The following is a 25,807-nucleotide window of genomic DNA, read 5'->3' on the forward strand; positions in this document are numbered from 1 at the left end:
TCTGGGCTCTGGGCTCTGGCTCTGGGCTCTGGACCCGGCACAGGGTTTGGGGGTCCCAGCCCAGCCCCACAGCACCCCCAGAGCTCCTCCAGGGCTGCTCCCTCTGCTCAGCCCTGCCCATGGAGGATCCAGGCTTCCCCTTGGGCGCTCATGGAGGCACCTACACAACCTCAGCTGATTAGTGAGGTTTGGAGTCTCAGCATCATCATGTAAGGCAGCTAGTGACTCAAGTAAATAACCCCTAAAAATCTCCCTTTTTTTCTTTTGTTCTGTTAAACAACATCAGCCAAAGCTGTCTGCTACCTCTCTCTCTCATAAAAAAAACGGACAAATCTTAACTTCTCCTCCAATGTGCTATTGAGGTTTCTAAAAGATGAGGATGCTCAGGATTCTGTTGCAAAGCACAAAACTGTACTCACAATGTTTTTTTTATCTTGTGTTATAGCAGCAGTGAAGTAGCACAGCCAAAGTATAAATATGACAAACTGAAGAACACCTCAAAGTCAAGACAAATAAATTCAGATAAAGAAATGTGCAGGGAGGGTCTGTTCCAATATTTATAAATAACATATCAAGTCTTTGAATTTCTGATGCTGCCAAAGGGAGGTCATTAGCCATCTGCAGTGAGGTCTTTAGGTGATATACTGATAGTTTTCTTAATAATTCTTAGCTGAAAATTTTATTGGTGTGTTGTCACTCTCATTACCTCTTAAGAAAGATAACCCATTAAGGTGGGTCTAAATATTTTTACTTCTGTCACTGGAAAAAACAGACCTGTGTGTTCTTTACAGAGGTGCTTTATTTTCACCAGCTATATATAGAATTAATTTCTAATTGTGAAAATACTTTTCTGCTTAATTATACAACAAAGAAAGGATGGCTTGAAATAGGATTAATATATCTTGTAGTTAATTAAACATGAAGCTTCTAAGGAGATCACTCCAGCAACAAAAGCAATTAAGGCTTGGTTATGTATAGTACATAATTAAGCAGGAAGTTCTTGTAATCCCAAGGACTAACTTTCAAAGCTTGTATTGCTTTAAAATAACCTTTTTTCCTGGCTTATTTTAGAGAAAACTATCAAATGTAAGTATGAGCACTGTCAACTCAGGTATCTTCTCAGCTCTGTCCTAATGTCATAAGCGAATTATAACACTAAAAAACACAGCTCTGTTCTGAAAAATAAAAAGTCTGTATTTATATTTTTACACCTGTAGAGTGAGAAGATGTATAGAAACACAAGCCAAAAAAATAAACCAGTGAGGAAATTCTGACGAAAGTCTGTTGTGATACTTTATATTACAAGTCTCAAGGTGCTCTTGAACAAGACCCAGATAATTGGGGAAATGTTTAGTTGCAGTACTTCAGTGTCTACAGTGATTTCCCTTTTAAAATCTTCTCTGCTGAGATTTTCTCTTTTCTGTCATGTTTTCTGACAGGGAAACTGCTCTTGCTTTACTTGAGGAGCGAGCAGGATGAATGTTATTAAGTGGAGTGCAAAGAGGGTCTTGCACAGCACATTGCTGTAGAGACACACCTGACTTTACATGGAAATCAAAAACGAAACAAAACAAGAGGCCAAATATTCTGCTTGGATCAACACTTAACTCTGAGTAGGGTGTTATTAGGGAAAAAAATACATGATGACACCAATGAATAGGTGAAGATTCAGAGACCAACTGGGAATTGCTCATATCTACTTTATGTAATGCTTTAATATGCTGAGATACGACAATTTCATTTTCTGCTTACTGCTAGGTAAATGTCAGCCTGGTTTTAAGCACATTTCCCACTCCTCTGAAGAAAGATACAAAATGTTCTGCTGCCTTCAAATTTAGATTAATTTGAAGTTCCTTTTCCACCACTCCTTCTTTATGTTTGTGTCTCAATTTCATTATTTACTTAGCTAAAAAGATACAATCTCTGTTCCTCATTTGACAAGACAGGAATCAATCTGTTTCTGTGCTCTTTATGCAGGAAATGGAATACAAAAATGAATAGCAGATTTTGAACAAAAATGTTCTGAAGTCAACCAGAATCTCACAATAAAGCTTCATGCATTGTGTTTTCAAAGTGGCATAAAAGGAATGTAAAATTGAGTCTTATTCAGAGAAGAATAGATTTCCTTGACCTTTTTATATTTTACTCATGAGATGCTGACAGATACATGAAGGAAATATTAAGTATCTTGCTTATTCAAAAAATAGTATTTGGGAAAAGATATGCAAGGCTAATAAAAATATCATATCCCAGTTAATAAAGCATCAAGTTCTTGGAAAGCACAGTGAGATGGAGTTCCATTCCATTCTTTCACCCTCATCTGGCTCTGGCTTTTTGCCTCATCTGTGTCTACATCAGGTATTTTTTGCTTCTTAAAGATAGTTGACCTTGACAAGGTCATTTTGCTTCTCTCTATCATTTTCAGATGAAACAACTGTGACCAACTCTGCTTGAGTCAAAAACCAATTTTTGAGTCAAAAACCAATTCAAGGGTAGCTACAAAAACAACAAACAATTTTTATTAGGAAAAAGTGGATGCTATTTTGAAGCACCACACACATTTGGACCCTTTTTTTCCTGTATTCTTACCTAAACAATTGTTTAGCTATTTTATTTTTTTTAAGGGAGTGGAAGGGAAATATGCCTCTGCTTCACAAATTGAGACAGAACGTTATTTCAAGACAGCGGAAATGATAGCTTGGTAAAACAGGCAGGAATTTAGAACAATGAAAAACTAACATCTTTCCATTAAAATTTCATGCACTGTGTTTTTCAGAAGGTGCTGCTATTCAACTAACACCAACATCCCCACTGCAAACGCGCAGCAACAAAAAAACTGCCTCGGCCTCAGATCCCGTGTACATCAAAATTCACAACAACCAGGCAGTTTTTGCTTACACTCCCAGATTTTCTGAGGCAAGATCAAAACCTGTTATTGTAATAGGAAATGGGTCATTACTCAATTTAACTTTCATCTGCAGGGGAGTGATACTCACAGAAAAGCTGTGAGTCAGTGAGGGAGCTGACAGTACTCTCTTGCAGGATTCCACTGCTTAGGGAAACTTCCTAAATAATTTTTGTTAGTGATGATGAATTTGTTATGTGTCAAAGGCAGGCTCTGGAGAATGGATTTAACCCCTTAATTTTTACTGAAGGCCTAACAGAGAGAGTTGGGAATATAACTCAGGGAACAGAGCAGGACTCTGTGAAACACAACATTTTTCTACTATAAACTCTCATCCACAGCTAATTTACAGCTCAGACAGGGTCTTTGCTCCTGTTCATGATTTAATGGTTTAGGGGTTACAGTGGTGGTGCTGGATTGATGGTTGGTCTGGTTGATCTTAAAAGTCTCTTCCAACCTTCTATGATTCTATGAAGGTGACATCACACAAATTTTTTGTCACAGAATATAATCATGGTGTGTCTGTCTGGTGCCTATTTTCTGGACGACTTGCAACAGAGAGCTCCTATATCTGTCTGTCCTTCTAATAATCCCTCTGTATTTTGCCAGAGTAAAATCAATGATTCTACAGATGCTTCAGACTTTGCTACCTAAATGACAGAATACAGCCTAAATAAAGCATTTAAAAGGCAAAATAAACTAAGATTTTATGCTGCCTTATTTAATTTCTAGGCTTAAATTCAATTACTACTATAAACATTTCCATAAAATGAATTGCACAGGAAAGCTTTGCAAAGTCAAAAGCAATTTAGGAAGGGCAATGCTGAAATGCGCAATTTAGTAACATTATTAATGTGAATAATGCATTTAATTTGAAATGATTTAGGCAAAAAACTGAGTTAGAGTGCGACCCTGGAATGGCCATCAAATACTCCTGGAAGACAACTCTGAGTGGGAAATCAAGGCATAGCTCCTAATACAATTTCTGAAAGGTACGTGTTTTTAACGACTGTTAAAAACAGATTGGCAACATAAAAAGATTAACAAAAATAATAGAAAGGAGAAAAGCTTTTTGTTCATCTTGTCATCTTGAGTTGCACACTGTCCTAAAAGCAAATAGTGATCATTAGTAGCGAAAATTAAGCCAAACTAAGCCTATGGTTTATAGGCAACTGAAGTGAATAAAGTGACCTGTTTAACATTCTAGCCTAGGCAATGCAAAGTCAGTACATTCAGCAGTGTGAAAATTAGAAGTGGGCATCGGTCTTCATCTCCTTTTGCCTTTGACTAAAATGTTCAGAGCTCTTTGTCCATTATTAACTTATCCTACCACTGGCTGGTTTTTTGCATTTATCTGTCTGGCAAAGAGTGGCAAAGATCTGTGTTAATAATTTATTCCCAACCTGCCTTGAGATGCATCCTGTGAGCTACAAGGCTGCGTGAACAGTGTGACACTGTGAAGCCACTCATCAAGGTAAGAGCAAAAGCAAGGAGGCGCCAAAACCCAGTGTCCAAATGAAGTTCTTCAAGTAGAAGTGACAGTTGCCAGAAAAGAGATGTTTTTGCATTGAAAAGACAAATGGTCAATACTGGTTTCAATCAATGGGTTGTTTTTTTTTCTCTTTTTTTTTGGTTTTTGTTGTTTTGTTTTGTTTTTACTCAGTGTGGGTGTTAAAAAAATTAAACTATAGGCCACACATACATCTCTTATTTGGCTACTTTAACCAGAACTGGAATTAATAAACGCTTTGCTAATGACACTAACTGTCAAAAGAAAACCCAGTTTTCTCCTTGTAAGTTGTTGAACAGATCTCCAGATGAGTTGTTGAATTGCTATGGTATAGTGATTTTTTTATCTAGAAAGATTTTTCAGAACTCGTTGCAAATGAACAGATTGTTACATCAAAAAAACGGGGAGAAGAGTCAGGTGGAATAACAGACAAGACAAGAAGAAAATACCATGTGAGAGAGTAAAAAACATTCCTTGTTCTTCAAACGAATGCCAGCATTGAAACAAATTCAGCTAACCAATACTTGATGGAAAATAATGTTCTCTTCCCATATTAAAAAAAAATGAGAGAGTCACCTCATGTAACTTTCCTGGTTCAAATATTTTTCTTATAATTTAAGTTAATTGTCCATCTTTCTCTGTGGCTGGCAGAGTAGACACATTTCCACTTCTGGAAACTAGTCTATAAAAAAAGAGTAGAAACTGAGTTTGGCTTAGCTTTTAAAAAAACAACTCTTTGATTTGATCACTTGGAAGCTTAAACACTGGAAATAAATGAAGAAAATGAATATAAATATAAATGAATGTAAGTGATGAATATCATGATGGCATGATGGAGATGCATTTTGTATATGTATAACGAAAAGAGGATAATTATTTGGAATGCAGTTTTGCCTTTGTTTTCAAACAAGAGGCATTTTGATGTGGAAAAGATGGCTATGCATTAAACTGAAAGAATAATTTGATTGCAGCTCTGAGACAATCTAATGGCATTGATAAAGAATCCCAGTAATATTGTCTAATACTGGAGATTAGCTTGGCAGGAAAATACCCAACCCAAACCCATTCTACCACTGGCAATCACCACATTTTTAAAGCGTGTAGGTATAACAGTTGCTCTGCCAATCTTCCAGCAATCTGTTTATCACCAACTGCTTTTTCTCTAGTAGTGCTTAGCTGGTTCCACAATCAGCAGGAGAAATATTGTAATTTGACATTGCTGCTGCCTCCAAAAAAACCCAACACGTCATCAGTTTTAAGATAAAATACTGACAATACCCTGGTATGGCTGCAAAGTCAGGACTGTGACAAGACACAAAACAATTTATTCAGAAGGGATGGTTGAGTGGGAGGAGAAAGCTCCAGGTGTTTGGAGACACCAAATGAAGTGACACGCCAGAATTTAGCTAACAGTAAATAAAGAAAAGGGAGTTTTAGCTGCTGCCCTGATTTCACAATTTATAACAGCAGGAAATTAGTAGTAGAGCGGGCATGGGTTTTGAGAAAAATGTTAATTATTTTGAGTTATGCTGGAAAATGAGCTAGGAAAATGAGATATGGAGTGGCAAAAATCTACTTACAAGAGCATTCTCTAAGCATCTGAAACATCAGTTGCACTTTTTAAAACAATTTTTACAGCCTCAGTGCTTCATTTTGGGCATCAGGCAGGGAGTTCTCCATCATATCTTTTGAAGGCAAATAAGTGAAGAAATAGTAAGTGGGGTCACCAAATGGAAGAGTAATCCTGGATTGTGTCCAGAAGGAGCCTGAGCACTCCAAAAACTTGCAGCATCCTCTTCAAGGGAATGACAAGGGTATCTTTAAGGAAACGTGGGGAATTCAGCCCCAAGTTTATGACACAGCTAGAAAAGTACAATTTTAGTCATGTAATCTATTTAACTTTCCCTTCATGTCAAGAAAATGCATTTTTTTTCATTGCTAATGGTGGTGTTTTGTGTAAATAAATGTTATTTGTGCAATCTGTAGCTTGTAGAGTCTAAGTCACAGCAGATTTTCAACAACTGCAGCATGATTAAGGTGAGTATTTTGTCCCCAAAAATGCACATTCTGTGCCTGGAGACACAAAATACTTCATATTCCTAAGTTATGGATGCAGCAATCCAAAACACTTTAAACCAAAGAACTTAATTGTTGATGGCTGCACTTTAGAATACATAGGAGATTCAGAGTTATCTTTTCGGAGAGAAAACTGAGTAAAACAGTTCCAGCTCCCAAGAGGGGAGAATTTATCTCCAGAGTTCATCCAAAAGTGCAAGTAGCATTTGACGCATGATTCAAGCATCACCTCTCAGCAAACATTATCACAGCAGGTGCTCTGAGATGGATGTCAGCACACCAGCTTTTAAACTGTTGGTAGCCATGGTGTTTAGGCAAGGACACCCCAACAATGACATTTAGTCAGATCAGATCTGTTCAAGCCATCCACACACCCCAACAATGATCCTAAAAGGCAAACAGCAGCGTTTGCCCCCAGGTTTTCAGGCTTTCTCGTGAAAATCAGTGCAAAATATAAAGCAAAAAGTGCCAAATATAAAGTATAAAAGTGCAAAACATGAAAAAAAAAGGTGCAAAATATAAAGCAAGAAAGGCCCGTGGAGAACATTCAAAAGGCATGGAAAGTTGACATGGTAAATATGATATTGGTAAGCCAGCTACTTCAGCAAAATCCAGAAGTCTGGGCTAAATGTCTGGCTTTAAGCCCATTTCAGGGTACCATGGAATCATCTTTTTTGGGCTTAGTTCTTTGTGGAATGGCTGAGGGAGTAGGGCATGCAGGCACAATTTCTTTCACGCTCTTTTCCTTACAAATGTGTTTTGACTGAACTCCGTGGAAGCAGCAGCAGGATGATAAACCTTTCAGTCAATGTGTTGTGAGGCTTCAATATAATACCCTGCGTTTTAAGGAAAAGAGAAACCACCAAAAATACCCACAGAGAGCTACCAGCAGGGAGAACAAGAACGAACTGATGAATTCAAATGATAGACATGTCTCTGTTACAGAATCATTACCTACACTGGAAGCATTTGAGACTGTCTCAAGTCATGGCCTGAATTCAGAATAACCAGACTGTAGCAGAAGGTAATGACCACCTTAAGCACTGAAGAAACAAGTGGATTTAATGCCTTTCGGGGTTTCGTTTTCCTGGATATTTTTATTTTCTTTTCTTTTTTACTTTTTTTTCTCAAACATGAAATGTTAGGATCCTTTTTTGAGGAAATATCATTATGTATAATGATTTTCAGGAAAAGGTAGATTGTTAATATTCCCATGGAATCGTTGAACTCAATACATACCCATATGAAGAGCTAACTAAAAGATGAATATTTCTTCACAACTTTCTTTTTGACTGGACAATAGAAATTATTCCTTATAGTTCAAAGACTTGAAGAGATAGTGCAAGTGATAAGATTAAATTTGCAGGTTCAGGTAAATTCAAATATGGAAATACTACAACAGCCTGAAAAGTTTGAAAATATAAGGATTAACTATGCAGCCCTTTGTAGGGCCATCTGTAGTTAATTAAAAATACACTGTCAACCACAGGAGCAAGAACATGCGACAGGAAATTTCTGTGGAGCATCTGCACACCCTTGGTTTGACCGATGGGCTAAAATATGATGCAACCACCTCTCTTTCCTGTGGAAAAACATTTTCATCTGCTTCTCCACCATAAAGAACAGCAGTAAAAGAACAGCAGTAAAATGTTCATCCTCTCCAGAAGTTACTAACTACTCTTCCAACATGCTGCTCTAAAAGAATTTCAGCAGATTCTAGGATCTTCAGCTATTCCAAAGTTAAATAGATAGGGCAATTTCTCCTTCCTTTTATGGAAAGTGTATAAACTTGGGAGAAAAAAAACAGTAATCATATTCCTAACTTGCTTAGCAGCTGTAGGCAAAAAAGGCTAATATGTCATAATTTATATGTGGAGAGATTGCAGGGGGTTAGTAGCCATGTCTGGTGCTATTGAGGCTTCCCACTGAGAGCTGCACTGCAAAGTGGCAGCTGGCTGAAAACACTGCTATTTTCAACAGTTCAAAAAATGTAAATGTGTCAGTAGCTGGTCAAACAAGGTCCCACACTAGTGATTTATTGAAATCCCTCACATTAGTGAGTTGTATGAATCACTCCTGGGCTGACAACAACCCCTGTGCACAGGTTGATAATGGATTCAGGGGATGAATCAGTGTTGCTGGCTCCAGAAGGTAATTTTGGGCAGCCTCAATTAGACAAAGATAATTTCTACGCGCGGGATTCGCTAAGGTGCACAGAGTTGAAAGTAAATATGCTTTTCCAGGGAGTCTTGGAAAGGCAGAGAGGAGGAAAATAAACTCATCTCTCTCAACAAATGAGGGGAATTCAGTGAATCAGATCTGCAACCACCATTTTTGTTCATTAACAAAGGAAAACTGGGGCTTGTAGAAGCATCCCCTAGTATATTTTCCTGCAGCTGTGACAACAAAAACATGAAGATATGTTGGGCTTTCAGAGCTCGTGGCAGAGCTGGGAGGGTTACAGCCAGAAAAAGAAGAATTTGAATATAAAATTGAACCAGAGGACTGTCCCCATGCCCTGAAACACAAAGAAGACAAACAAGTGGGAAAATCCACGTGAAAATTTACCTGCAGCCACTGTGACTGGTCATTGTGGCCAGAGGTCCAGGCATTGACCTTGCCTTGCTTGTCCAGCCGGGCTTTCCTGGGCTCCCAGGCGAACATGTCCATGTTGAGGGTACGGAAAACGCTGGAGGCAGTGATCTGGAAATCCTGGATGTGTCCTGATTTCATCCCCAGGGGCTCAGAGCAACCTGGAACAGCAAGGCAAGATCAGTGGTGCTACCTGCTTATCTCTGTCAGGGGTTTAGGTTTTTTTGTTATGGCAGAGAAAACCTGCAAGACTTGAAGAAAAAGATGTAATCAAGGCTATTGTTGAAGACACTCGAAAACAAATAAATGAAAAATAGTCAATTCCAGGCACTTTGTTTCAACAATTGCTTGGGTGAGTCAAAATCAAGATAGAGAATTCAACATATTTTATCCTGGCATAAATTTATGAAGCGAAACAAAATGAAAAGATGACTTTTGTCTGTGCTTATCTTATTTTTATTTTCCTCTCCCGCAGGAAAATATTGTTTCCCCTCTTCTGTTTGATTTTCCTTATGCTTTTATGCCACCTCACATCCACCATGTGTTTGCTTACTGAACAAACATTATTTTTTTTCTTTAAAACCACTGCTGCAGTAAAATGTTAAAAAGCACTGAGTTCTTTTACACTTCTGAATTATTTGACATGTAGGTAAAAATCCAGAAAGCCCAAAATCCCACTGAAGGAGGGAGAGCCCACAGAAAAACAATCGTGGAGGGAGGATAGTAGGAGGATATCACTTAGGAGAAATCGATAGTTAATGGCTTATTTGTTTGTGGACATCCTACACCATTGAGTTATTTTGCCGTAGAAAAGATAGATCTTGGGCTTCTCCCTTCTCTGTTCTGCGTGAAAAAAAAAAAAAAAAAAGATAAAAATAAAAATTGATAAGTGGCTCTGTGCTCCTCTGCCTTGCTGCTGTGTGCTGGGAATGTGGAAGGTACATTTGGATGCAGAAGAGGGAGGAAACAAGATGAGGCAGCACTGAAAGAACAGGATTGGAAACCAGAGAAGGCAGATGAACTGCATGGTTCTAGGATTTAACAAACAAATCAGAAAAAGAAAGGCTGAGAGAGAGAAGGCTGCTAAGAAGACAGGAAAGGTGGATGTATGGCTGCAGGGGTGGAGTGACACTTGATAATTGGGGTAAAGTGAAAGATGGAAAAGATGGAGATGGCAACACAAAAAAATAAGCTGTTTTCTCATTTCCTTCCTGACTCAGCAGTCACAAACCTGCATATGGGCAGTTATATTTTTAACAACATGATCTTTAATGCAGCATCTCCTGTATTTAAAATTTGAATATTGACATACTTCATGTTAAATTAAAAAAACAAAACAAAACAAAACCCCAAAAACAAAACCCAAACAAACAAATGGAAAGCCAAAAGAAAATAGAGTTAACTTCTGAAAAAAAATCCCCAATCTTACATAACTGATTCTCAGTGCACAAATAGAAATGGCACAGCTTTGTCTGTGGAATGGACTCATTCAAAAACACAACAAAACAATTTTCCTGGGAGTGGGAGGAAGCGATTCATAATAGAAATAAGAGAGACTAATCTGCTGCTTTGGAGAGGGACTTAGTTTATTATTAAATTCTGAAGTATCACTCCAGGATCACAAGGACTGTCAGCAAGAACGTTTCATCCAAGGAATGCAAGGAGGCTCCTGTCACAAAACGATCAGCTGTCAAAGCTGTGACTCAGTGCTGGCCCAATCCATCAAAAACCAGTTCTATCTTTTCTGGGTATTATTATTCATTTATGAAGCAACAGCTGTGCGTGCCTGTGTGCCTGTGCATGCGTGCATGAATTAATGGGATTTTACACTCGCCTGCCTTCTCCGTGGCCCCCAAAGGGGGTGGGAAGGCAGTTGTTAAAGGCAGCGGGAGAAAGTGAGAAGAACAGTGAGAATCTGAAGAGGCAAACGTGGTGCACACAGGTGTCAGGATGTCTTGGTGTCACAGAGAGCAGCAGCTTCCCAGCCCCTGCCGCGGGAGATGGTGGCTGTTTGGATGACAGAGACATAGCCCTGCAGGGTCATCAAACCAGCACACAGCTTTGTGTCATCCCTCTCAGGTGTGTGTTTATAACAATGCTTATGCCTCCCTGAAACATCTCCACTTCACTGTGCCTTTAAATTTGCTTTTCAGTGTCCCTGTGAGAGGATTCAATTCCCATTTTTCTTTTTTGAAATCTGTTGAAGTCGGAGATAGCTGATGCAGACACTCGGCTACACCCAGTGGAGCATCTCAGGCTGCAATGTTTGAGATGCTTTGGATGCCTCCATCTGTGATAAATTATACCTGATACCTCTGTATGTTTAAATATAACCAGGTATAAGTTTGCAGGTCCTATTTGGTCTAGCTTGATGGAGAACAGAAATAATGAGAAAGAGTGGGGATTAGCACCTCAAAATTGGAGGAATAAACAGACAGGCTTTCCTCTGTTGACTCTTCAGAGGGAAGAATCTTTTACTCTTCAGTCTGCATCCATACTATAACCCTCATCTACTTCTTCCTTTGAAAAAGCTCAAACCCTCAAAGGAAATATTCAATATCCAATGTAGCAAAGGAAAACTCACAAATGGATCCGCACGCAACAGTCTGCATGAATCTTGTCCTGGACAAAGATTTGTGCAGTGTTGGCAAAAGCAATGTATTTCAATTATTTGAGGGCAAAGGTAATTTTGTTTCGATTTATACTGTGATATTTTTTGTTTCTAAAAATTAAGATATTTTAAAAATTTTCATCATATTCTTGAATCGTAGAATGGTTTGGGTTCATAGGGACCTTAAGATCATCTAGCTGCAAATCTAATTCCAACTCCTTTGCCATGGGCAGGGACACTTTTCATTAAACCTTAATGCTTTAAAGCTCCATCCAACCAGGCCTATAAATAACAAATATAGAATTCCTTTCCAGATTACACAGTTCTGAGGACAAATGAGGAAAGGGGAACCTATCTTTAAATGTAGGCTTGATAAAGTCCCCCTGTGCGTCAGCTTTGTGTGAACAGTGCCTAGAGGGACTGTTAGTGATGCCTCAGGTTTTAACTTTGATATTTTTCACATTCTGTGCTGCTTTAGTGTGAGGGTCTGGGTTGACATTATGGGATGGTGAGCTCTGTGCACAGAGCAGAGAGACAAAACAATTCCTGCTCCAGTTTGGGAACAAATGATCCCAATCTCAGCCCAGGAGCACAAACCCCGTGGGCTGGAGAGAGAAAAACAAGCAGGGTGGGACTGCCTGGGCTAAAGCTGGAATGGGACAATGAACTGCAAGGTGCAAATGGAGCAGAACTGATCCCAGGGACAGAGCCCGTGCCCGGCCGTGCATTTTGGGGCCATTTTGGTTCATCTTGGGTGCAGCCCTGGCTGGGCTCTGGTGCTGCCCAAGGTGCATCCATGGAGGAGATCCTTTTAATAAATCTCTGCTATTTCTTTAGTTCTGTCCAGCCCCTGTTCTAGCTCAGTCTTCACAAGGCATCATTAGGATAAAGAAATAGCTACCAGGGAACAGCATACCTGAAGGAGATGAAAATTACACACTCAGGAGCTTTCTCTGAGTGAGTCCCACAGGGATGTGCAGGTTCTAGGGACCAACATCCGTCTGCAGGAACTGAGGAACCCCAAACATATTTTGGGGTAAATAAGTAACATTTATTTACCTCAAACACCAAGAGCTGGCTGAATTGTGGACAGGAACCAACAAACATGACTGTGAGCAGGGGCTGCCTGCACAGAGGCAGATGTTGGAGTGCAAGAGTGAGTTCCATGAGTGAGTGACATTGTTGTGTGAGCACTGGATCTGCTGTTAAAAACAACAGCTTGATGCTGCTATTAATAACAGCCCAATGAATAGAGGCATTCTAATAAGCAGTGGCTGTGATCTGCTTCTCCCCTCACATCAATACTCTGTGGAGGGAAGGGAGGGCAGGACATAGAGATGTGCAAAACACAAGCAAGGCAGGAACACAGGGCCATGAAAATTAATGCCTAATTTATTGATGGTTGGCTCCACTAGCATTGATCCTGACTGTGGGTCCTGGTAAGTACAGCTATTTATGAGACTAAAGCAGATTGCATTGAACATTTTGCTGAAGTTTGTCCTAAGGAGTTAGCTTTTATGATGATCCAATGCTACAAGTCTCCCTCTGTTTACCACTCACTCTCTTCTCTCTCACCAGGCCATGTTAGAGAAGGCAGACCCTTCAAATTGCCTTTCCACCCAAGGCAGACCACCTGGAATTAAGAGAGAATTAGTCTGTGTAATTACACCTTTCCTTCAGTAAGGTTGAAATTGCTCTGCTGAGCCTCAGCTGTCCACAGTTTTAAGAGATGATGACCTTGACATTGTTAGGAGACCACAGAAATTAATTCACTTCACTAGCTTTTACAGTTCTTTGAGCAAAACAATTCCTAGTCATTCTGGCAAGGACTTACTCTAAATTGTGGTTCCAGAAGTGGAAGACATTTTAAAAAATCTAATAGAACAAAGCAGCTAGACAGGATTTTCTATTTACTCTTAAACCTATCTATATTGGAAAAGGGCTACACCAAGATTAATGCATTAACTTTTCATTTCTGAATCTGGTTTTGACTGAGAGTTGTTTAACTCCAGCTGTTTTGATGTATCACCCATGAACTGGATGACTATTGTTAGTAGAGTAAAGAGGCAGCCACATAAAAATCACTCCTAAATGAATCAGTGGGGTGCTCCCACCAGTAAAAAGGTTTATCTCTTGGAATAGGATAAAACATTACATGCTTTTTTGAATTTGTAAGGGAACACAGTTCTTGCACAAGGTGGCTAGAGGTCAGGCTTTACATTTCAGAGCTTTAATAAGAATCTGAGGGAAGGTTTATACTGGGTCCACTTTTTCATTTACTTTTTGCTACAAGATGCTATCCCTGCTTCTGCTAAACCCAGAAAACAAATCCAAACTGAAATCTTGATTAAAGCAGCCCAACCAAGTTGTGTCTTATTGGACTTGTCCTTGACACCACAGGAAGCAGGCTTATCCCTCTGAGGATGTCACAGAGCACAGGGGTGGTGTCACCTGACAGCCACAGGAGGAATTTCCCAAATCAGGTATGACAATTGTGGCTACCAAGGGTCCCCAGCAGCTCTGGGGCTCAGGAACAATTTTCAGGCCTTGGGTGAGGCTCCCTGCCTTGTAGTCTGCTCAGGGTGGTACATTTTGAGTCCACTTAGCCATCAATACATGTTTAAACTGCTAAATCACCATCTCTAGAGGTATCCAAGGACTGGATGTGGCACTCAGTGCTCTGGGCTGTGTTGCAAGGTGGGGATCACTCACAGGCTGGACCTGATGACCTCAGAGCTCTTCTCCAGCCTCATTGGTTCTGTGATTCCTGTGATCAACTGGACATTAAACCCACGCAGGAAAAAAATAGGAAGTGTTAATGGGATAACAGCACACAGCCTTATCGGGACACATTCCTGTGCCACTGCAAGTGGCCATCATCACTCATCTGAGCCAAGTGTTGCTCTGCTGAGGGCACACCTTGAGCGTCCAGTTCTGGGCTCCCAAATTTAGGAAGGACTTTGGGACATTGGAGCACATCTAGAGGAGGGAGTGAGGCTGGAGAGGGGCTGGGAACACAAACTGAGGGAGGTGGGGGCGCTCAGCCTGTAGAAAAGGAGACTCAGGGGTGCCCTCATCACTCTCTACAACTCCCTGAAATGTGGTTGTGCTCAGGTGGGGCTGGGCTCTTTCTCCAGGCAGCACTGACAGAACCACAGGGCAGAGTCTCAAGCTGCACCAAGGGAAATATAGGCTGGATATCAAGGAAAAGTGTTTTACAGAAAGACTGATAAAGTTCTGCAATGGCTGCCCGGGGAGGTGGTGGAGTCCCCATCCCTGGGTGTGTTTAACAAAGCCTGGATGTGGCACTGGCTGCCAGGGTTCACTTGAGGGGTTGGGGCTGGGTTGGACTCCATGATCTTGAAGGTCTCTTCCAACCTGGTGATTCTGTGATTTTTTTTAAAATTAGATAAAGAGGATGAAAGCAACTGGACAAACTCAGGCTGGCCAGGTGCGCCTCGCAGCGGGGACAAAGCACGAGTTGTTGGGAGCAGCTGGAGGGGACGGAGGGCTGGGGGCTGTGGGGACCCCACCTGTGAGCTCGCAGCCAAGCAGCTCCATCCTGAGGGTGCAGTGCCTCCTGCACACCTGGGGGTACAGCCGGACGTACTGCGCCTTGATGGGCGGCGTGAAGGAGTTGGCGTACGGGGTGTTGTTGTCCACGTTCCCACGGAACACCTGCGGGGAAACAACGTTTGAAGCAGCACAATAACACGTGTCAGGAGGATCCCTGGAGTCCCAGCGAGTTCCTGTGTCTCAAAAGCACCCGAATTGTTCTGTCTGTGAGAGGATTTCCCCAAATTGCAGCTGGTTTAGCGCTGCCAGTGCATGACACAAGTTTTCACAGCAGAATGTCCTGCTGTGCCATTTTGTGATGGGTTTGCCACGTGGGCCAAACCAAGGTCTCTGTCCTGTCCCTCTCAGAAATTGAAGCTCCTCATGCAACTAAATTATGCCTTCTTTTCTTGATTAATGTATGAAATAGTTGCAGTTCAATTAAGCCTGCAATTATTTGCTCTGATTGATGTTTATTTTCCCCCCACCTGGTTCAAGAACTCGATCCAGCTCCCACTGAAGTGCACTGTAACCCTCTCACTGATCACAGAGGGGATGAGTTAAACCCACCAGCACTTTTCTATTCACCCCTCCCTCTAACCAGACATCCCTGTGCTGTGTTTCTGCCCTTCATTATGCTCCTCTTCACACAAAATCTTAATTTTCTGACAGAGAAACTACATCTAATGCAGCGCATTTTGCCTTCTATGCAAACTTACACAGTAAAAGGTTTTTTTCCTGCTCTGTGTGCACAGCTCCATCAAAAATAAGTGGTAACTATAAACTGTAAACACACACACCCCGCTGGATGATACTGTTTGTGCAGCACAGAGATTAGCATTGATGAATGGGCTCTGTGTTTCCAAGGGTTAAAGCTAATCTGCCAATGCAATAAAACGAAATTGAAAACAGAGCAATGAGTAATTACTGGTAAACTAATTAATATGAAAATCAGTTAAGTGCAATAAACAGGATTATTCTAGCTTGGGGAAATAGTATTTATGCAACCATCAATTAAAGTATAAGAAATTCTTAGCACAGAGAGATGCAAATTTGTTGATTTCTTTTTCTCACACAGAAAAATAATAACAGTGAAACCTATATCATACTGCCAGGCAATTAGGCTTAAATACCCAAGACATCTCATACTTCTGAAGGCTGCTAAACCATGAGATGTTTTCAGTAACAGATGACTTTATCTTACCATGTCTTCCTTCGTGCCTTTTACTTTGTACATTGTCCATGACTTCCCATCATTACTGTAGGCAATTTTGTAAGATTTCACGTATTCTGGACTTCCAATCCTCTTGGCACCTTGGGTTATAACTCCAGTGACTCGCATCTTCTTCTGCAGGTTTATCTGAAATAACAGTACACTGTTAATCTGACGGAAACAACCCTTGATTCCTTTAACTCACCTTTTATTTTTCCTAAATGAGAGAAAAAAAACCATAGCTGTAGCATTTAAATGACTGTTTTTATACTTGCATTAATTCTTTTGATCTTTCATGAATTTCACGTGCAAATGTATAAAGCAAATGAACAAAAAAGTTGAACCAAAAGCTTGGACTATGCTTATTTCCTGTATGTGTGTGCATACATTATGGATATACAGAATACGACGGGGATATTGCTTAATTTTAGCATAGAGGGTTACTCCTACCTATTTTCTGCCTGAAAGGGAAATGAAACAGTGCGATAATTTACCCAAAGCTATATCTTCTCTTCTGTTAGAAGACAATTTGCAATACCAAAGGCCTTCAGTTAGCACCAAGTAAAACTTCCATGTGAAACTAATACTACATGGAAGTTCTGACAGCAAAGAAATGAGGCTTTTTCTTGACTCTCACTGAAAATTCATATACCTAGTGATCAAGGCTGAAATGCTAATCCTAAAGCAGTCAATACCAAAATATCAATCAGTGGATGCGAACACTCCTCGTGTGCTTGTCTGAGCTGAACAAAACTCCTTGAAGTAAAAAACGAAGATTTGTTCAGAGCGAACAAATTCAGCATCGCTCCAGCAGCCTTAATTCTGCCTCCTTTACTCCCCTGTGGCATGGAAACAACTCAGGGTGTGATACTCAAACCCAACAGTGTCAGACTCAGTCTGTGGCAGCGGCACTCCCTCCCTGTCAGCTGAAATCTGTGACTTTTGCACCAAATGAAGCTCAGCAAAGAGCCTCGTGAAGGTGCAGGCAGATGTGCAGCGCAAAGAGATGAGTGGAGGTACTGGAGAGCAAACAGCTGGGAAGGGTAAATAATACTTTACACTACATTAGCACCTGTCTCCTCAAAAATGAGTTTTATCTTTGCTCCCCAGTGGCTGGAGCTGAGCCAGGGCAGTCCCCGCTGTTTGGAGCAGCAGTCCCAGCACAGGTGTGGGAGGACTCAGAGGCAGATCTGCTGTCCAAATACCTTAATTGGTTTATTGTTTGCATTGTGGCCTGAGGACTTTCTCCCCCTTGGCAATAAAATCTAACCTCTGTGAAGGATGTAAGATGATCAGGCTTTGGTGTTCTAAGATCTCTCTGTGTGCACAATAGGAAGCCTCTGGTGTCTTTGTCCAAACTGTAGAATTTTGTGGTTTCTTTGATGCCGAATTTTGCCCCAAACAGGCAGAGTGACTGCCTAATCAGACTCAACTTAAGTCAATTAAGCAGGAGGTATTTTTATTAGCGACGCGTCGGAGAAATCACAAAATGGATTTCTGAGTTCACATAGCAAAAGCAAGCCTTATATACAATTTTGGGTGTAGGATTACATCAGATCAGGTACATAATCATGCATATTCATATGGGGCGTGGTGTAGGCGGAGCGTGGGCGGAGCGCAGGTGGAGACATCTCTTTTGGGGAATTTTCAGGTGGTCGTTCCTGTTGCCTTCATCATAGACGGGGTCTTTCCGATGAGTCTTCCTCTTTAAACTTTTGAACTCATTTCCTAATTTGGTCAATTCCCGGTGTGTTTGGCTTAGATCCTGTGGTTTGGCAAAACCCTTAGGATCGTTTGACATTGCTGGCTCTAAACCTGCTTAGTCCATTAGTTTCTCCTATACCTATCTCTTCCCCTGTCATGATGCTCTACCCCTTATCTAATTTGTTACTCTGTTTTCCTAGTGCTGTGCTTTCTCCGTGTGTTCTAGTGCTAGGCCCCGCTTTACAGGCCTCACATTCCATGTTTTAACCCATTACTTCTAGAAGGCTATCTGCTTTAGGGCTTCATCTTCTAGGATTTTTTTTTTTAATGAATCTATCACTCTGAGCTATTTCTCAGCTACTTTTTTGGAATAGTTGGCTTTTGGTGTAATTTTACCATAGTTCTCCCTATAAGAAATTATTAAACACCCACAACCTTTGGATTAACAATGTGTGTTCTCAAGGTTTAGACCCATTGAGAGAGCAGAAGCCTCCTACAAAACCACCAGATTTTTTACAGGATCTTCCACACAAATGCCAGGAAAACTCAGGAAGATGTGCAATTCCACTGGGGAGAATGGACTCACAACAGGAATTCAGACAGGTATAAATTAGAAGAGATTCATTACTTTTTTCAGCCTTGGAAAACTTCTTTTCCCCAATTCCTGGTCCCTCAGAGGGGAAAACATAATAAAATAAATATGTTATATTTGTAAAAGGACAGCTCCAGAGACTACCATTAGTCCCATAACTACATTAAAAATGTAGGTAACATGGAATAGCATCCAGTTAAAGATTTACGTAAGTCTCTTATGAGTAGTTCATTTTCTATGTGGAATTTCAGAATATTAATTAACAGGCAAATAAACCAATTTTCCATGTATTTACAAAATTGCTAATAATGAAGTGAATACCATTAGCAAAACTAAATTAGAAAGCACAAGGAAACAGAAACCAGACATTGATTATTTGCTGACTGGTAGCATCTTCACATTTCACTGCACGGGAAAAGGAAGGTATAATGCAACACTAAACAAATTTTGTTTGATCCAGTGATGCAGATAAATAATAATATTTTTTTCAGCTTAATTACCAATTTTCCTATTTCCAGGTAATAATCTTTGGGGTTTTGGATGAGAATTTATGGGGATTTTATTTCCCTGTTTACTTTCAAAGGATAATTTCTAATGAAACCATGGCACTAACCACTGGATGTCCTATTCCCATATGCAGAATCTTTCCTTTTAGATGATTTCTTGATCAGTCTCCATCCTTTGAGTCAAAAACTGAGCCTTATTTTTAAGCAGTATTGAACTTGATGCAACATAAGAAGTAAAACCAGGCTGCCTTGTTTTCCAAGCTCTACACATCCTGTCAACGTTTGCAGAAAAATCCCAATGAAGTAGGAAAAAAAAAAAGCTTCAAATGCCCATGGCTTGCTAATATGGAAATCCCTCCTGGGCTAACACCATGCTTTTCAGTGAATATGGGTACATCAGGAATTAATTTTCCCTTTGTATCTTTGGGTTCTTTAATATGATTTAAATTTTTCAAGTTCGACCTCAGCAAAAATTGAAAATACTGCAACTTTAGCAATGGCTGTAACAAAGCAGGGTCCAAACTTTTTCCTATTTAATATACCTTAGTAGGAAGATCTGAAGAAATGTGAACTGCATCCTTTAATAATAAAAGCTTTTTCAAATTTGTTTTTTTGTGTCGAGGGTGAGGGAGAAACAGCTCAGGAAGCTCTGCTTTGTGGATTAAGATCCAGGACATAAAATTATACATTTGAATTACATGTGTAATGGTGTTTTAAAACAAAGAGGTGAAAGTCACCAGGATAGGAACAAAAGAATAATATATCTTTTTAAAAAAGGTAATGGATTCACTTCTTAAGGGTCCCTTATTATTACCTAGATGAACTGGAAAGAAGCAAGGATGAAAGAAGATAAATAGTGTTTTGAGAGATTTATCTCAGTAATTTAAGTAATAAGGCATGGTAAAGGCCTTGCAAGAAGAAGACGCAGGCATGGACATCTGAGGAATCTACTTACAGACGGAAAGAGAGAAAGGGAGAAAGAAAGAGAGAAAAGAAAGGAGGAATGCAAGGAAGGAAGGAAGTGGTGGAAGGAAGTGGCGGAAGGAAGGAAGGAAAGAAGGAAGGAAGGATCAGTTTTACCTTTTTGACATCTACCACTTAAATTTATTTTAGGAGCAATGGATCCAGACTTGACACTCGACCTCTGCTCAAGGGCCTGCGTTTAGCAGCACCTCAGAGGGGTCTCCTGCATCCAGTGACTTCCAGTGAGGGATTTGGCTCACCCAGGATATGCCAGGGATTTGGCTGCAGTCCGAGCACACCCTGTGCCCTAAAACCTTATGGCACAAAGAACTTCATGAAACTCAGATAAGGTTCTGCTTGACTGCTGCAGGCTGTGGAATCTGCTCTGATGGCCTTTGCACGTCAATGAGGAGGATTTCTGGGACTGGAATGAGTGATGAACACGGAGCTGCTCAGGTAAAACTGTGTGTGAAATGAAGCCAGTAGTTAGACACCAATGTATTTAAATCTGGCTCTACAAGAACTGGATTGTGCCACACATGGGGTGCAAAGTCACTGTGCTGGTGTGGAGGAAAGCACAAGGAGAGAACAGGCATGGAGTCAGCTCAATTTATGTGAGTTCAGGGACTGTGGCAAGAAACACCACCTCAGGTCCCCTGCTGGGCACACAACTGCATGTTGAATTCATCCATGTAGCCAAAACAAATCAAATAAAATCACTTGAGGCAGATACCCTCTAAAGCAGTGTATGACTGAGAGCTGGGGAATAAAATCAACTCCTTCAGTGTAAGAAATTCCTCAAATTCCTTCTAATCCTATTTTTTTCAACCACCAAAGTCCTCCCAACTCCATGATTACACAGAGCACTCTGATGGTCACAGCAGGTTACAGAGTCATGGCCTTTTCTCCACAGGAGGGGAAAAAGGGACCAGGGTGCCGTGCTCACTGCTCTCAGCACTGGTCCTGCAGGAGCGATTATCTATTAAACAATTTTCACTAATGCTCTGGACTCCAATGATTCACTCCAATCTGTTTGGGGATGCTAAATTGTTGTCTACACCAAGGAAGACGTACCCAATCTAGATTTTACTGGAACCTGGAAAAAATCTATATTGCAAAGGAAATAAACGAGGAGGACTTTTTCTCTAAGAGAAAGTGGTGATATGAACAAGGTAATTTCAGGAGTTCCTGTTGATTGTACAGTGCACCATTTTCAGAGGCAATTCAGAAGCAGACTTGCAAATCTGCATGGTGTGTGTGCAGCTGCAATGGTAGCTGTGAGTTAATGCAGGAGTTTGTTTTTCATAAAAAAGTCCAAAGGGCTCCACAAAACAAAGGCCATCAGTAACTCCTCAGCACGGTTTACAAACTTTAGAACCATAGGGGAAAAAAAGAAGATTAAATTCAGAATTGTAATGTGTGAGTGTAACAGAACAGCAGGGACTGGGACAGCTCCACTGGAAGGTGTTATCTTCCTATTACAATTTATGATCAAATGCTAGCATATTCACTTTGCAGGATCTATAAAATGGGCAAGAAGATAAAAAAACACCCAACTGCATCCGTCTCATCTACATTGTTGCAGGCAGGAGACGAGAAGAGGGATGAGAAGACAGAGTGACTTTAGGAAGACCCCTACATGATGCTCCTGGACAGAATCCATAGCCACATTCCCCTCATTTGTTATCTCACTGCTAGCAATAACACCGCTAACATTTCCTGCAGAACAGCCTCACCTGAAGTGTTCCTCCAGAGCAAGCTTTACAGAAATGCTCAGATTAAAGCCTACATGAAACCTTGGGTCTTTGAGACCTTAAATGTAGTTTTAGATTCATAAACAGAAGTGCATTTTATGGAGAACAAAGGTGTTTACCTGTTTCAGTTATGAGATGGAATAGTGTTGTCATAAATAATTCTTCATCTTTTCTAGCACAAAGTAAATTTGTCTTTACTGCTACTCACCATTACTCACATAAAAACAGGGTTGAATAAGAGATCAAGGTTATACTGGCATTAAAAGATTTATTACAGCAACCCTTCCCTGCTGATCTCATCAGGTTTTGAAGGATTGAAATTTAATTTTTTTGTCTCTTTCTTTTTTTTTTCCCCAAAGTCATAATTCTGACAAAGCTAGATAGAAAGCATGCCGACAAACATTTTCTGATGAAAAATAGGGACACTAGCATAGAGAAACATAGAAATGTTTTTTAATAAACCCACGAAACAAACAACCTGACACAATCCCCTCAATCCTGGGAAAGTCAGCGGGTCTGAAAGCTCCTTCCAGCACTTCCTTTTTATTCCCCAAGGTTGTTTCCTCCAGTCTGAACAGGGCAAACTGCTGTTTCACCCTGGTGCCAGAGCAGCTGCAGAGCTGGGCTGCTGATGAGGAGCAGGAAGGGCACAGCAGGTCAGTCACTATTAACTTCCCCTTGCAAAGCCTCGCTGGCACCTGCACACAAGGTGCTCATCTGTCTTGCCTGTCTGTGGCTTTTTGATACTCTCCTAATCAGCACTGTCAGCAGAGCTCCCCTGGATTTAGTTCAGGGCATTAATGCAGTCAGCACAGCGGCAGTGATGTGTGTTTTAAGCAGCACACAGCGAGGATACGCAGTGATTTATGCACAGCAGCACCCTCACTGGCATGCTGGAAGGAGGTCTGCCCCACGGAGAAAAAACATGTTTTATTGTAAATTATTCATGTGGTTGCATAAATTGTTGTCATGCTATAGGCTAGGAGAACAAACGTTTGTTACAGGTTGCTTTGAAAATTATAATTCCCAGCATGGTTGTGGGATTGCACCTTGAGGACAGACCAGTTAAACACTCAGGCTGTTTCTGATCCCAGCCCATTTTGTTTCACTCATGTGGATGCAGGTCCAGCAAAGCACCCTCATAACTTTGCTATTACATCCTCTGAAGACTCACCCTCCTGCTGTTTCCAGTTTATCACACCTCAGGGTAAGACCAAACACCTCTCAGGACTTCCCTCTACCCACCTGCATCTCAGCCTCAGCCAACCCTCTAAAAACAAACTCCATCCTCAGTGAGACTCATTCATGTACCTGCTTTAAATTAGACACGCAGAATCAGATATGCAAATTGGACCAATAAATTAATTTGCCTCTCTGTGAAGAGATCAGAATATAGGTTAGACCCTACTTGTGTGGAAAGCATAAATACAAGGATTGTTTGGCCCACGTAATGCTAATGTGGGGGAACATATGTTATGAGAATTATCAAAAAGCACCTACTTCATTTGGCTTTTGTTGAGAACTTTCAATTTATGCCTCAGAGAGTTTACATAATTAGACAGACTAAAAAACTTGCTTAGTCTGTTCCTTCTTATTATTAAGTCATTATTTTAGTCCCAAAGGTAGTTGTTATGAATGCCATTAACAGGGTTATATGAATTATTCAAACACTGGCATGTTTAGACTGCCATCTCAAGAAGGGGCCAATAATCAATCTCACATTGTTCAGAGGTTTGTAGCCCTGAAAAATATAATTTTATTTGCAATGTATTGATCACATGAGTATTAACTACCTGAAACTGAATGTTACCTAAGAAACACCAAGGTCATTTATGCTATTATGAATTTCTTCACGTGCTTTGAACTTGTGAAAACTCCTCCTGCCTTTGGAATGTTAATGGCTCTCAGAAAGAACTTCCCCACAATGTCTAGAAGACATCCTGAAGAATCAGCCTAAGAATATGTAAATAAAAATGCCAGTGAAAATATCTCCAATACTTCCCCTTGTAAAAGAGCTTTGATCAACAGCTCGTCGATCTGGAAGATGTGATGTCAGACTCAGGTCAAAACCACACACTTTTCTTTCCATCCTACATGAAAACTGTCTTCCCTAGGGAAAAGAAGGGAATTCAAAAAGGTGCAATATTGAAATCCCTGTGAAAAAAAAACACTCAGGGAAATTTCTGGTTGTGAAATAACTTCAGATATTGGGAGGTATTTTCTCTCTCACACTTTCCATCTGTTTTTATGGCACTTTGGCAGATGCACTCTGGTAAAAACTCTGAAGAAAATGATGATCTTCTCTTGAGCCCCCAAAAGGAGAACTGGGAAAAATTCCCACTCTGGCTTCAGTGGGCTTTGTCTAGGTTCTATGCATGTTCCCAGACCAAGAAGTCATGGAATTATAGAGTTTCAAGGTTTGGAAAGACACCCAATGTACTGATGAAAGGAGTGTTAACCATCTGAAATCTGAGAACTCTCAGGAGATCACACTTCCCCGAACCTGTGAGATCCCATTGCACATTCCCAGAATAAACTTATCTAGTGATAACAGTGCTATCAAATGCTGCACAATATTATTAAAATATGTATCTTTATCCCCTTAATTATTAATTGAAATATTTTTATTATAATTGAATATTTTTATTATAATGGAATATTTTTATGAATTGAAATATTTTTAATATTAATTGAAATATTTTTATTATTAATTGAAATTAGGACTCAAATGTAAAAAAAAAAGTTCATATAGAAATGTTAAAAGTTACCCTTTGGTGAGATTTTCTCTATTCTTAGGCGTGTTTTTCCTCAGAATATTTTTCCTTCTACAAAAATTTGCAGGCAAAAGATTCGGTTAAAAAAAAAATTACACATTGCTTGGTTTTATGATAGACAATCTTTGAAAAGTCTCATTGTGCCAGTCAAGGCTTGAACCATGTTTTTTTATCTTAACCAGTCATTGAAGAAGGTTCTAAGAGTGCAAGAGTAAAATATGCTCCCCTTTTCAGTTCACAGAATTAGTATGTGGCATAAATTGGAAGGTCTTTGAGATGACAAACACATGCCACCTTTTCCAGGGGAGATCAAGGAGGGTGACTTGACTTCAGCCCTGGTTGTCTGTGGCAGTTCTCATGCTGCTGGTGACTTTCTGTGCTTCCAACAGCCATGGAAGCTGAGGTGAGATAAACTTGGGTTGAGAAATGGGTGAGCAGCAGGTCCAGAGGGCTGTAATCAGCGTCATGGGGTCTGCTTAGGGATGTGCCACTGCTGGTATCCCCCAAAGTTCAATACTGGTGCAAAGAATTGTTTAACTTGTTCCTCAATGGTTGGATGAGGCGTCCTCAGCAGGTCACTAACCACATACAGCTGGGATGAGAGGCCAAAACCCCTGAGGGCTTCATATGCTTTGAAATTGTGAAGCCCTCCAAAGGGACCCTGACAGGTTGTCAAATTAGGCAGGGAAGAAATGTCTGTAGCTTAATAGGGGAAATGCAGGTCCTGCACCTGGGCAGGAGCAGCTCCAGGCAGCAGCAGCCCAGGCTGGAGGGGACGTGCTGGGGTGGCTCTGTCAGGAAAGACCTGGGAATTCTGGTGGGCAATGAGCTTTCCCTGACCAGCAGAGTGTCCTACGGGCAAGGAAGGTCCATGGGATTTGGGGGGACATTGGGAACAGCATTACCAGCAGATCAGGGAGGGGATCCTGCCCCTTTGCCCAGCTCTGTGAGTGGAGTGTCCATCTGCAGTGCAGTGTCCATCTGCTCCTCAGGACAGGAGGACAGGGAGCTCCTGGAGCAGCCCCAGAGGAGGGAGGGGGACAGAGGTGATC

The 25,807-nt window shown here is 40.7% G+C and overlaps 1 protein-coding gene across 2 annotated transcripts in view; it reads right to left on the reverse strand.

Moving 5' to 3' along the window:
• The window catches only part of EDIL3 (EGF like repeats and discoidin domains 3), a 235,995-nt gene that overhangs the window by 41,291 nt on the left and 168,897 nt on the right, over positions 1-25,807 (reverse strand). For both annotated transcript variants that reach the window (XM_063180903.1, XM_063180902.1), the window contains 3 exons: positions 16,454-16,609; positions 15,228-15,372; positions 9,060-9,244 (listed from right to left, as the gene is read on the reverse strand). In XM_063180903.1, the coding sequence (XP_063036973.1) occupies positions 9,060-9,244; positions 15,228-15,372; positions 16,454-16,609 (486 nt within the window). The remainder of the gene's footprint in view (positions 1-9,059; positions 9,245-15,227; positions 15,373-16,453; positions 16,610-25,807) is intronic.

The sequence above is a fragment of the Melospiza melodia genome, chromosome Z, assembly GCF_035770615.1.
Source record: "Melospiza melodia melodia isolate bMelMel2 chromosome Z, bMelMel2.pri, whole genome shotgun sequence".
Taxonomy (NCBI): Eukaryota; Metazoa; Chordata; class Aves; order Passeriformes; family Passerellidae; genus Melospiza; species Melospiza melodia.